Source organism: Electrona antarctica, assembly GCF_951216825.1.
Source record: "Electrona antarctica genome assembly, chromosome: 21".
Taxonomy (NCBI): Eukaryota; Metazoa; Chordata; class Actinopteri; order Myctophiformes; family Myctophidae; genus Electrona; species Electrona antarctica.
The window spans coordinates 11,400,891-11,415,288 of NC_136802.1; the positions used below are offsets into that span (position 1 = coordinate 11,400,891).

Genomic DNA, 14,398 nt, shown 5'->3' on the forward strand with positions numbered 1-14,398 from the left:
GTTTAAAACGGCACCACTTAACCTTCTCCCTTCACCGCGCTTTAACGCACGCCAGTGGTTCTCAAAGTGGGGGTCCATTTGGTTCTATTTGTACAGTTAAATTAACAGTGATTTTACAACATCAATTCAATTGGGGTCCCAGAGATAGAAATGCCATTAAATGGGGGTCCGTAGCCTAATGCATATCAAACTGGGAGTCCTTGAAATTGTAAAAAAAAAAAAAAAAAAAAGGGGGACCGCAGGCTAATTAGTGTCAATTTGGGGGTCCTTGACATGAAGTTTGAGAAGCACTGGTTTACGGCAAATAAAATGTGTGAGTGCTGCAGGACTGCCTGCACAGCAGATATTTTCATAAACAGAAGTCTTGCAGAGTTCAAGGTTAGAATGAGTGCCATGAGCGTAGTTTTGTTAAGTGGTCAAGGAATTAAGAGAGTGACAAGCATGTGAATCAAAGTAACTAGATTAACAAACAACAAATACATATTTAACCCATTTTGGGCAGGAACCCCTTTTGGTATTGAAAAATAGCAGACCTACAATCTCATAGCGCGCCACTCGGTGGCGCGCTATGAGATTGTAGGTCTGCTATTTTTGAAAAATCGAAGAACGACTGACATAGAAACATAGCTTTTTCAGAAAACTGTCAGGATGTAGAAGACATTTTTAGAATCTGATCTCTGGTCAAAATGGGTTAAAACAGTACCTCAAGAGGTACAGTTGTTTTAGTGTTAACAGTAGTGTTAGTGGTGCTACAGTACCTCAGCGTCTATATCCCACTCATCCAGGGAAACGTCAGTGGATGTGATGGTGTATTCCTACAATACAGACACATAGACACACACACTGTCAACGTTGCATTTAGACGTACTGTATATTATACGTCTAATAGCCTGAAAAACGCTCAGTGGAATATTACACCTTTTCTGTGAATTTGATTTTTGATTTCAAGCATGTTAAATTAAAAAGTCTACTAAACATACCTGCTAACTGATTTCAGCATCATTGTTCCGTTAAGAAGTCATGGAAGATTGAACTTCCCTCGTAAAACAAATCTCGTCACCAAAGACTTTTCAAGTCAATCCACATTGAAATGTTAACAATGTAACATGCAGTGATATTCAGTGTGTTGAAATATCAGTAGATAGTATGATAGTAACAATAATATGGATTGCATTTTTATACCACTTTTCTATGTGCCTACTCAAAGCGCTTTACAATGAATGGTCCAGTCATTCATACTTTGGGAGGTGAAGCAGCGAACAGTCGATGCCAGCGTCCTCACTTCTCACATTCACACACCAATGGTGGCACGGCGGGGTTCAGTACAAGGACACTTCGACATGTGTGGACAGGAGGAGGAGCCGGGATTCGAACCGCCGACCAACAGATCATTGAACGACCTGCTCTACCTCCTGAGCCACAGCCGCCCCATGATAGTAGTATGATCACACACAAACACAGCCACACACACCTACCTCCTGTAATGGAAGGGTGTCGTCCACAGTGGCATGTAGATGGTGGCACCTACCTCCTGTAATGGAAGGGTCTCGTCTACAGTGGCATGTAGATGGTGGCACCTACCTCCTGTAATGGAAGGGTCTCGTCCACAGTAGCATGTAGCTGGACACCTACCTCCTGTAATGGAAGGGTCTCGTCCACAGATGCAGATGGACACCTACCTCCTGTAATGGAAGGGTCTCGTCTACAGTAGCATGTAGATGGACACCTACCTCCTGTAATGGAAGGGTCTCGTCCACAGTGGCATGTAGATGGACACCTACCTCCTGTAATGGAAGGGTCTCGTCCACAGTGGCATGTAGATGGACACCTACCTCCTGTAATGGAAGGGTCTCATCCACAGTGGCATGTAGATGGACACCTACCTCCTGTAATGGAAGGGTCTCGTCTACAGTAGCATGTAGATGGACACCTACCTCCTGTAATGGAAGGGTCTCGTCTACAGTAGCATGTAGATGGACACCTACCTCCTGTAATGGAAGGGTCTCGTCTACAGTGGCATGTAGATGGACACCTACCTCCTGTAATGGAAGGGTCTCGTCCACAGTGGCATGTAGATGGACACCTACCTCCTGTAATGGAAGGGTCTCGTCCACAGTGGCATGTAGATGGACACCTACCTCCTGTAATGGAAGGGTCTCGTCCACAGTGGCATGTAGATGTTGGCACCTACCTCCTGTAATGGAAGGGTCTCGTCCATAGTGGCATGTAGATGGACACCTACCTCCTGTAATGGAAGGGTCTCGTCCACAGTGGCATGTAGATGGACACCTACCTCCTGTAATGGAAGGGTCTCGTCCACAGTGGCATGTAGATAGTGGCACATGATCCGACTCAGACTCTGTCCATCCAGGGAGATCTGGACCGTCACACAGCCACGCGATTCCAAAGGCAGCTCCTAGCAACGCACGCACACAAAAACATTCTAAATTTCATCATGCTTGTGACCTCAGACCTGTCAAAACTAGGGGGTTTTCATGATTCTGAATCCATTCCAAGCATTAGTTTAGCACAAAAATCATTCCTTGGGCTAAAAACGGCCACAGCCATCATCACAAATGTGATGAGGTCAGCACGTTTGGGCATATATATATATATATATATATATATATTTTTTTGCCTTCTATAGGTTGTTAATGGTATGGTCACATATTATGCCAAATATGAAAATTGCTCAACATATGCGATTTAGCATCCGGCAGTTTTTTACATGCTGGGGACCCATACTCAACATTTCTAGCATAAAACTTTAGTTTTAAAGGTATATTCAGTGATTTCACTTCATTCAAATATCACTAATTTTTTCTTATTTTTTGGATAATCCTCCCTACTATAAAGTGTGCTGACCATATAAGGAGTTCCTCCCTGTCCCCAGTGAGCCCCTGGGGTCAAAAAACCCTAGTTTCGGTTTGGGCTTTGGGTGGCATCCAATCAGGATGAGAGGGGCCTTCCTCCAATCATGATCGAGTGGGGCGGGCATTGGTGCACGTGCTGTTGGTCTGTTGTACTTCCCCCACTGTAGAGCGTGTGCATGTGCACATCTTGTTACCGGGTGGACCGGGTTTTTTTCCAAATCACCCAAATCACTGAATACTCCTTTAAGTACTCAAAATGCCGGGGTTCACATTCTGGCAAGTGGACCTTTACCGTGACCTGCATGTCCAGAGAACGTCCCACCAGCAGGTTTCTGAGCAGAGCCACTGCATCAGGCTGCCACGCCCTGTCCACCTAGAGAGAGACAGACACACAGCTCAATGTTGTACTCACACACATCAATAAAGTGATGTCTACATCTAAATGATGCTGTGTCTCAGACGCACGCGCGCACACACTCATCTCTTACTGGGATGAGTCCATACAGCTGGCAGGGGATACAGAGCTGAGGAACTTCATCACACAGCAATTTGGGATACACGTGACAAAATGGAAAGTTCTCCACTTGGCCGCTGTCCACATAACGCACCTGAAAACACACACACACACACACACACACACACACACACACACACACACACACACACACACACACACACACACACACACACACACACACACACACACACACACACACACACACACACACACACACACACACACACACACACACACACACACACACACACACACACACACACACACACACACACACACACACACACACACACACACACACACACACACACACACACAAAATTAACATTAACTAAACGTTGCTCTCAAGAATGTTTTTGAAAACATTTGAAGCGAGAAATAGACTATGGAATCAAATTGATTCCATTTGATCAACCCTCACTTCCTTGTTTCTGAGGCGACTTGTTGCGCTCTAGCTGCGGGGCCAACTTGAAATACTTTCATTACCGTAAGCAAGGAAATACTTTGTTTTGTTGTCACTTTTGGGTAAATTAATTAATGTATGTGTTAAGCAGCCGTGTAATAAGCGGGATATTGATTAACCACCTCCTCTCAGCGTCAGTGGTTAATCACCCAGTCTGTGATTTATCTATCAACAATGACCACCTGTTGCCATACATTATCCCTTACATCAGGGGTTCTCAACCCGTGGGTCGCGACCCCTCGGGGGGGTCGCCAAATTACAAGTTTTTTTTAATTTTTTATTTTCACTATTTTTCAAAAATAGCAGACCTACAAGCTCGTAGCGCGCCATTCGGTGGCACGCTATGAGCTTGTAGATCTGCTATTTTTCAATAGCTAAATTATAACAATGCTTAAAACACCAAAAGGGGTTCCCGCCCAAAATGGTTTAAGGTTATTGTAGCAGTCAATTTATATTGGGGGTCGGGAGGGGGCGGGGTGGGGGTCCCGAGACATTGCCAAAGCATTTCCGGGGGTCCCCGGCCAAAAACGTTGAGAACCCCTGCCTTACATAACCTTACAATAACCTTACATACTGTAGCAGCATACACATTCACATCAATATTCATCTCTATCAGAGTTTTGTACTCTCCTGGACCAGTTGAGGGGTAGTCTCGTGTTGCCTCTCGCAATTTCCAAATGCTTCCATCATACAGTCTGAAAATATAAAGCGGAAGTGGAGCCTCCTCACCACTTCTGTTTCGTCTTTACAGTCGCGCACATTTATCTGAATATAAATAGAAATCATCTAAGCATATATAGCTTGCTGCTTAGCAGAAAAAATAAATAAGAAAATAAGCTCTAAAGAGTTTTTGTGAACTGAAATGGCAGCTTCCTTACTCGGATTTCGGGAGGTGTAGTTCCAGACTCTATAGTATTTGGAGATTGTGGAATAGTTGTCTGGCTACGCAAGACTAGTTGAGGGGTGATGGGGAGGGAGGGAGAGAGAGATTGCGACCGACAGACAGACAAACAGATACAAGTACCCTGAGCTGTCTGCTGACTTGCTCCAGCAGCTGTCCTCGGTGCCAGCGCATGTCCGGTCCCATGACCACACAGCCCTGGACGGACCTCCAGCTGGGAGCCTTCTGTCTGGGCACTGGCATCTGGATCTCCTTCATGTGCCTCTTCATCCTGGACCTCAGCTGCTTCAGCAGGTGCACTGACACGAGCACACGAGCACACACGCACACACACATTAACTCAACCACCATCAGGGGGCGCTAGCGATAGTTCAGCGACCGCCACCGTTCACCACCATTCCATTTGGTTGTAGAAGAAGAGCGCCTCCTCGTCTCCCCAAAACACCAATGGCGAAGGTGGTCGTGCTGATCTGACTAATCACTGGCTACGAGTCTTTAGAAACATTCATATTTTAGATGCGCGGTCACGGGGAGTTGCTATTGAGCCACTAAACACAGTCGCTTTATTCATCCACCGCGATTTGAAATGGAATGCTCATAAAAAGGACTAGAAAGGCCTCATCCGCCACCTTCCTCTTTTTTCAATACATCGGGGCTGAAGGGACATGGAGCCGTCGATCGACGAGAGCTTTGATATGCGGTAAGCCAACATTATAGGTTTATTATTAAATAAAGCACTGAATAACACATTAATGGCATCGTTGGCGGCTCGGGGTTTCATTAAAAAGGCGTTAAAGAAGTCTGTGGCCATGAGTTAGTTAAGGATCCAAAAATTACAGAAAAGTGCTACCTTGTGGTACCTTCAAAAGCACTTTACAGTTGTCTAATGTATGAAACAGCAGAGATACGTACCAGCGTGGTACGTCCTGCCATAGATCACACCGTCGTCCCCGACAGCAGAGATGCTCAATCTGATTGGACCATGAGGCGGCAGCTCAGGAGGCGGGTACCATGTTGTCTTCTCACACACACACACACACACACACACACACACACTTCTCAATTCTCAAAGAGAGATGAAAGAAACACCTCGTTTAATGTGTGATTATGATTTGCCAAATGGGCCCCTCCACAGAAGTACACAGAAAGACAGACACATAGGCAGGGGCGAAAACATAATGCCATTCCGACCTGAACAGACAAAGAAAAGGCTACATATCGCTGTACCAAAGAGGGGTTTCATAATGCTGCCAGTAAAATACATTTTAAAAATCACACCCGTGTGAACTGAGTGGTGTAAGGTCTTACATAGCCTGTCTGACGTAATGAAATCATGTCTGACGTAATGAAATCACACCCGGGTGAACAGGGTGAACATAGAAACCATGCTCATTTTTTCTGCACAAACAAAGACAGTTGTAGGACGTAATGAAATCACACCCGGGTGAACATATCAACCATGCTCATTTTTTCTGCACAACAAAGCCAGTTGTAGGAGTTGTAGGAGTGGTTTACACCACTCAAAACAAAGCCAGTTGTAGGAGTGGTTTACACCACTCAAAAACAGGACAGTGTGTGTGTGTGTGCGCGCGTGACTACCTTCTCAGTCAACGCAGTGCGAGGGGCAGGCTTAGGTGCGTGCTTGGGAACAACAACAGGCAGCGTTGGGCTGGAGACAGCTGGAGGACGGAGTGGAGGAGGTGTTGGTGGAGGAGTGAGGCTGTTATCAACAGCAGGGACGTCCTTTTCAATCTCACCCTTCTGGGGCCTCGAGACAGCATCCTGGGGCCCCGAGACACCATCCTGGGGCCTCGAGACAGCATCCTGGGGCCCCGAGACACCATCCTGGGGCCTCGAGACAGCATCCTGGGGGCCGGAGACACCATCCTCCGTCTTCACTGTGGAAGCCTCTCTGGAATTATTACAGCTTGGTTGAATGTTTGATTGTGGTTTGGTCAGCCGCTGAATTCAGCAGTGTGTTATTTCTTGATAACAGACCGCTCCGCTCTATAACATGCCGCTGTCTAATCAAAGCCTCGGAGCACCTGCTGCGCTGCTTGGATTTTATGCTGTATCCAACATGACAGCCATGTTAACAAACACACCATGGCATTTACAGCTAAACATTGCTCTCAAGAATGTTTTTGGAAAACATTTGAAGTGAGAAATAGACGATGCAGTACCCGAAAAGTGTCATGTCTACATAAAATGCTATCTAAGTTACAGTACATAAGTTGGGCCTTTGCATACGCCTGTAAGGTCGTCGAGGCTAGGGCAAGTGCTACGGCAAGTGCTACGGGCTAAGATGGAGTCTGAAGAGGTGCAGGGTTTTCAGATGACGGCGTAAGATTAAATCAAATCAACACCTGTACCTCTGTTTCCTCCTCTCCTTGAGGGCGAGGCCCTCGCTGACCAGGAAGTCGGCGATGCAGACGTATTTTCCTTTCTGGTTGGAGCAGGACAGAGACACGGGAACGGGACGCTGCTCTGTCAGCTCCTAATTATACACAACAACACTTCAGTCAGGACAATTCATGAATGGAATATACAATGAGCAATAGATTTATTAAGGTTTAGCAATGAATTGGATCTGCTTTTTAGGTACTCTGATCAAGCGCATCAGTCCCAACCACAGGGACTTAAACAGCAGATCCAAAACGACAGGTGGTAGCTGGGGTGGAGGAGGGTGAGACAGGTGGTAGCTGGGGTGGAGGAGGGTGAGCAGCAAAAGTTTAAGCAGACACAGCGCAGCAGTATCAGTGTGCAGCAGCAAACAAGCAGGATGAGCGGTGCAAACTTCCAGTTTAAATAGCCGGTATGAAGATGGAATGAGTGTGTGATTGGATGAGTGGATCATGTGAATGAGAATGTGATGCTGAGGCGGCCTTAATGAACGGCCGCCGGCAACTGCACCGAGTTTCCTGACTGAACTCGCTCATATGGAATAAATAAATGCTCGGTCAGCTCCTACACAACACATGGAACGAATAAAAACAACACCAGAGCCAGCAAAATACACGCCATTTCACATACAGGTGCTTCTCAAAAAATGTGAATATTGTAATTGCGCATATGAAAATATTTGACCTTTTTTTTGCTTTAATCTTGATGATTCTGGCATACAGCTCATGAAAATCAAAAAATACTATCTCAAATATTACAATATTGTATGAGAAAAAAAAACACAATACAGAAATGTCGACCATCTGAAAAGTATGTTAATTTATGCACTCGATACGTGGTCTGGGCTACTTTTAAACAAATAATTTCATCAATGGGGCGTGGCATGGAGGTGATAAGCCATTGGCACTGTTGAGGAGTTATGGAAGCCTAGATTTGCTTCGACAGCAGCTTTAAAGTCATTCGTATTGTAGAACCTAGTGTCTCACACCTTCATCTTGACAATACAACATAGATTCTCTGTGGGGTTCAGGTCAGGCCAATTGGCTGGTCAGTTAAGCACAGTAATACCATGGTCAGTAGTACACCAATTACTAGTAGTTTTGGCTATGTGGGCAAGGTGCCAAGTGCTGCTGGAAAAGGAAAACAGTATACAATGAATGTGCATTATGTGCATGGTGATGGTGTTGGTCCACTGACACACTGGAGACAACACAGCCAGCCATCTACCAGGAGAGACGAAGAGATGTGAGGAGAGAGATGTACATACCTTTATGGTCATGGTGGCCATGGCTCCAGTCACATAGTAGGACATGAAGTCACAGGCGGTGGCCGTCCAAGTGGAGCTACCTCCAGCTGGCCTGCGGAGACAGAGAGACACACATGACATGGTGACAATAATTAACCCATTTTGACGTCGGAACGATTCTACAAAATGTCTTCTAAATCATGACAGTTTTCTGTCATGTTTCTATGTGCTCAAACTATGTAATTTAAAGGACCCCAAAAATTTGATGTATTTGGCCGCCGACCCCCATCTGAAAATATGTTGTTCCAGGGACCCCCCCAGAAGCAAAGATTTGAGTTAAAAACGCTCGCTCTGAAAGAGTATATATTCAAAGATTTGCAACACATTTTCATGATTTTTCAGGTCTCTGCTATTTTTAATACCAAACACCAAAAAGGGTTCCCGCCCTAAATGAGTTAAGGCTTCGATGGAGAGAAGCCATTATAAGCTTTATGAAACCTGCCCTTTCATCTGAAATATTTGGGACGCTTCGGTATACTAGTATACTAATTCCTGGGTCAATATTTATTGAAATAACAGTACGTTTTTTCTCCTTCTATTTTTTTGAAGAAGCAGAGCAGTTTGGATATCATGTCGGGAGCACTCCTACATCATTTTACACCTGTGCTCCTTCCAAGTACTGGCTACAGAAATGGCAACATATTTGGGTAATTTTGTATGGGACTCATATATAAAGAAAAGGAAGAAGAATGAAACCGCGCACTCATGGGTTCATTTTTCTTTTTCTGATGTCCCTTTCGAACCCAGCACCTCTACTAAGTGATGTGGGTATTTTGTACTTTTCTTTGGTAGCTGGGGTGGAGGAGGGTGAGACTGAGGTGGTAGCTGGGGTGGAGGGTGAGCAGCAAAAGTCTAAGCAGACACAGCGCAGCAGTATCAGTATGCAGCAGCAAGCAAGCAGGATGAGCGGTGCAAACTTCCAGTTTAACCCATTTTGTTGAATTAACCCGGGATGTGCGTGCACCTCCTGACCACACTCTACCTGATGTCACAGAGGGGTACACTCTACCTGATGTCACAGAGGGGTACACTCTACCTGATGTCACAGAGGGGTACACTCTACCTGATGTCACAGAGGGGTACACTCTACCTGATGTCACAGAGGGGTACACTCTACCTGATGTCACAGAGGGGTACACTCTACCTGATGTCACAGAGGGGTACACTCTACCTGATGTCACAGAGGGGTACACTCTACCTGATGTCACAGAGGGGTACACTCTACCTGATGTCACAGAGGGGTACACTCTACCTGATGTCACAGAGGGGTACACTCTACCTGATGTCACAGAGGGGTACACTCTACCTGATGTCACAGAGGGGTACACTCTACCTGATGTCACAGAGGGGTACACTCTACCTGATGTCACAGAGGGGTACACTCTACCTGATGTCACAGAGGGTACACTCTAATGCCAGGGAGCCAACGAGGGAAGCCTGGAGGGGCCTCAGGCTGCTGATTTGCACGGACACTTTGTTGCCATAGTCACAACGTCTTACCTAAACACAGCCACCAGAGGGAGACAGAGACCACATGGTAATTATTAGTATGAACTGCAAATCAGTTCTTTATTTCCATTATCATTTAGATCATAGGTTTTCAACCTTTTTCATGTCAAGGTCCATTAATTATTTGGCATTTGAGCCACGGACCAACATTTAGCCTCTCAGACGCAAAACTTAGATAAGATTTTGTACACAATGACAGACAACAGGCAAACGATCAAAATAACAACATTCTTCTTTTACATTCTTGAATTGTGTATAGACTTCTTGTAAATTAAGTAATGCAGATGTTTAACAATAATTTAACTCTTGAGAGCGTAAAATGAAACCAAATGGACCTGGTTTCATGTTACGCTCTCAAGAGTTAAAGGTCTATAAGGGTCCATTTGGTTACCAACTCTCCACCTGGAACCCCCTCAAGGACCACTGGTGGTCCCCGGACCACTGGTTGATGAAAACCACTGATTTAGATGAGTTTGTACTGACAGTAGAATGCATCCTGCATCTCATTTTTTTTACCCACCCCAAATTAAGAACACATAATAAGCTAAACAAAAGACACACTTGAGATGTGATATATTATCCAAAACTGGAAATACATATGCAGTTTAATAGTAGGGGTGGGACGATATGGGTTCCTCACGATACGATATATATCGCGATATTAGGCCCTCGATAACGATAATATCACGATATTCGATATATTGCGATATTTGCGATATATCGATATATTGTATGAAATTTCATCAACGATATATCACGATATCTGCAACTACAAAATACTTGGAACTGAAAAAATGCAGCATTTTGTATTGTTTGGAGACTTTGGACAAATCACCATCCAATAATTCAGTACTTCTGGTTGCTGTGGAATCTGAGTGGGATTTGCTTTATTTTAGCTGTCATTTCCTCCTTTTCTAAACATGTTGTTCATCACTTCATTATGAACATTTCAAATTTAAAAAAAAAAGATATATATATATATATCGATATTTTAATAATCAATATTGATTATTTATCGCGGGAGGATGTATCGATATATATCGCCATATCGATATTTCAGCACACCCCTATTTAATAGTATGTGTGCAATATCAATTTAAGTGTAATCCTATGGACTTATTTCATGTGAAATAGAATAGGGATATATTACGGTATGTAATGAGTCAAGGCAAATGTAATATTTTATTTTAGTGTTGGTTACAGTATTGATTTTCACTCATTTCTGAGTTTATTCTATTCTGTAAATTCGTTCAGCCGTCCATCTCTGATGTAAAGTTACCGTGTGAATGACAATAAAGACAGAGACAAAGCAACAATCGAGACCCTATAATAACTCTGAAAAGCTTTCTACTGTATATGAAACGGTTTCAGCGGGAATGGAAGCACTAATCGCCGACAGTGTGATAGAAGATCAGAGATGATACCGGCCTTTCTGTGTGGAGTTTGCATGTTCTCCCTGTGTCCCGTAGGGTACTAGATACCCTCACAAAAAAACATGCAGTAATCCTGGTCTCTAAACTACCTCCCCCTGGCCAGCCGGGGCGCCTGATGGAGGGGAAAGGAACTGGTCGGAATAACGTGTTCCTTCCACGTGCTACGTCCGACCGGGTGAAAAGAAGCAGCCTGGACTCCTCATGCATAGAATTACATTAGATCAGGGGTTCTCAACCCGTGGGTCGCAACCCCTCGGGGGGTCGCCAAATTATTTTGGGGGGTCCCCAAATATTTATTTTATTTTATTTTTTATTTTTATGCAACTGAATGGCTGGAATATGGAAATGAAGAGTTTACATATAGTACACATAGTACATGCATACACCTTCCCTAATGATTATATCTGGTTTCAGTATACTGGTTGCATTATATAATCGACACTGGCTGAAAAAAATGGGTTGCAAAATCATGAGATAAAAATTATAAAAAGATCAGAGATGATACCTCAGCCATGCTGGTGGATGCCACGGTGCTGTGGACCTGTCCTCTCTCCCAGCAGCCGTTGATCAGGACGGCACAGAACATGTCTGCCTCCCACTGGACGACGCCGTCCTCCCCCTGGGGCTCCGTGGAAACACAGTCCTGCTTCAACAGCTCACACAGTCTGGAGAGAAGACGACGCAGAAAGTTTATCCTCCACACGGAGCACACAGTTGATTTTTGGCAGCAAATTTTTTATTTTAGTTTTAGTTATAGTCTCTTGAATGGTTTTCACTTAGTTTTAGTCACGTTTGTGTTCATAATATCATACGATTTTAGTCAACTAAAACTACAGTTGATTTAGTTGATTGAAATGTATTTTAGCGGGCCTTGATGCCGTCGCAATGACTGATTTTACACTTGCTGAAAATAGCAGATCTACAAGATACGTAGATCGGCTAAGTCCCTTCATAACATGTTAGTCTAGTTTTTATTTGTTGACGAAATTGTCAGTATATTTGGTCATAGTTTTAGTCATCATAGCTTAGTTTTTTTATTTAGTTTCCATTTAGTTTTTGTCAGTGGAAAAAGGTAGTCGACGAACATTTTGCGTCTTAGTTTTCAAACACTGCAGAGCACACAGTTTGCATTGAACACGACACAGAGGGTTTATCTCCCACATAGAGCGGGAACTGCCCATAGCTCCCCCAAAACACGGTGAAATAGCACGGAATTGCAATTCCACGGGACACACCACCTAGCAGCACTAATACCTACATGATTACTGGCAGGATTCTGCATAACAGAACAACTAGCCTCGGAAACTCAGACGTTTTTATTTCCAGGGAGAGAAAAAAAAAGTCTGGGGCCCGAGTCCACTTCAATTCGGCATACAGTAGCGCAAACGTCGATCACTCTCTGCTGATTTCTGATCGTTTGCACCTTTGTTAAATTGACGCACACACGTACACACACGTACACACACACACACTCGCTCTAATTAATTAGTCTCATTTCGCGCAGCTGCGTCTAGATTCTCCCGGCGGATCCTGCCGGGAGCTGCCTATGCCATAGAAAGCATAGGTGGACCCCAGGCTACAGAACAACAGACTGGTCAGTATGACCAGTACTACGGCATATCACTAGTCATCTTGGAAAATATTGCCGAAGATAAGACGTATTCCGTGACACATATTGCCATTTGTAAATATGGCCAAATCCATAATACCACTCACTTTTTAAGCTGGAAATTGTTCTGTGTGAGCTGGACGTAGAAGCTCCCAGGAGAGTTGACATGGGTGACCCTGACCTTCAGCTCCTCCAGGCCGACGGCGGGGAGCTCTAGATTGGGCTGGAAGTCCACCGTATCCAGAGACTGGCCTCGGAGGCTTCCTTGGTCTGACGCGCTGCCACCGGCGCCACCGCCGTTGGGCAAAGACTCCTGCCCGGGGGAGGCTATGACCTCCAGTGGAGGGTCCCACACTGGGTCCTCAGCGCAGGGCTCTGTGTCGCCCACGCTGCAGGGAAGGACAGGGGTACAGACTCAGTGAGCAAAGTCTTGCGATCGAGAAAGGCCGTCATAGGCAGACCTGTATCCCGAGAGAAGACAGACTATGCACCCACTGCACACAAAATGAAGTGGAAACCGAGCTACACTTCCTAACCATCTGTCCATTGTACCAAGACATCAGAGACACATACTTCCCACAGATTACAACCACACACGGAGATTTTGAAAACATGACCAATGACAAAAAACTCCCATATCTGCTGGGCGAAGTACAACAATGTGCAAACACAGCAGCAAGATTTGTGAGTTGCTGTGATAGGAGAAGGATATCAAACGGAACACAACCACCCTAAAGACTAATCATTGTGTATATTCCTGCACTATACCTGCATCCAGTGATCTTGGTACAATATAGAAATTGATCTATTGAAGATTCTGACGTTCAAATGTACATATTTTTTGTTTTGATTGTATTGATGTATTGTTGTATTGTGCTTTCTGCTTTGGCAATGTAAACGTATGTTTTCTCATGCCAATAAAGCCCTTTGAATTGAATTGAAATTGTGTGTAGAAAGGCAGGAAAGAGAGGAAAGGCAGAGGAGAAAAGGGTGGTGGGTGGAATGGACATGTGGTCAAATTAAATCCACAATCACAGTTGTATGCATGACTCCACCGAATTAACCAGTTGCATTTGACCGTACATCCAATTTTGTCCAGACCAGTGGTTTTCAACCATTTTCATGTCAAGGACCATTATTTATTTGGTATTTGAGCCACGGACCACCAATTGATGAGATTTGGCCTCTCAGAACCAAAACGAAATAATATTTTGTCCACAGTTCTTTCAAAATTGATGTTGGTAGCAGAGGAGAGACAACAGACAATTATTTGTCATTCTCTAATTGTGTAGACGACGTCTACATACACACACACACACACACACACACACACACACACATATATATATATATATATATTTTTTTTTTTCCAATGATTTGCGCC

At 44.4% G+C, this 14,398-nt stretch overlaps 1 protein-coding gene across 3 annotated transcripts in view; it reads right to left on the bottom strand.

Annotated features, from left to right (window-relative positions):
* LOC306913619 (RING finger protein 17-like) overlaps positions 1-14,398 on the bottom strand; it is a 53,621-nt gene that overhangs the window by 11,359 nt on the left and 27,864 nt on the right. For 2 of the 3 annotated variants that reach the window (XM_079490406.1, XM_079490404.1), the window contains 12 exons: positions 13,122-13,403; positions 11,911-12,070; positions 9,851-9,963; positions 8,425-8,515; positions 7,127-7,251; positions 6,351-6,666; positions 5,667-5,775; positions 4,878-5,053; positions 3,362-3,481; positions 3,166-3,246; positions 2,294-2,416; positions 759-815 (listed from right to left, as the gene is read on the bottom strand). In XM_079490406.1, coding sequence (XP_079346532.1) covers positions 759-815; positions 2,294-2,416; positions 3,166-3,246; positions 3,362-3,481; positions 4,878-5,053; positions 5,667-5,775; positions 6,351-6,666; positions 7,127-7,251; positions 8,425-8,515; positions 9,851-9,963; positions 11,911-12,070; positions 13,122-13,403 — 1,753 coding nt within the window. The remainder of the gene's footprint in view (positions 1-758; positions 816-2,293; positions 2,417-3,165; positions 3,247-3,361; positions 3,482-4,877; positions 5,054-5,666; positions 5,776-6,350; positions 6,667-7,126; positions 7,252-8,424; positions 8,516-9,850; positions 9,964-11,910; positions 12,071-13,121; positions 13,404-14,398) is intronic. The other variant, XM_079490405.1, reaches the window with a different exon arrangement.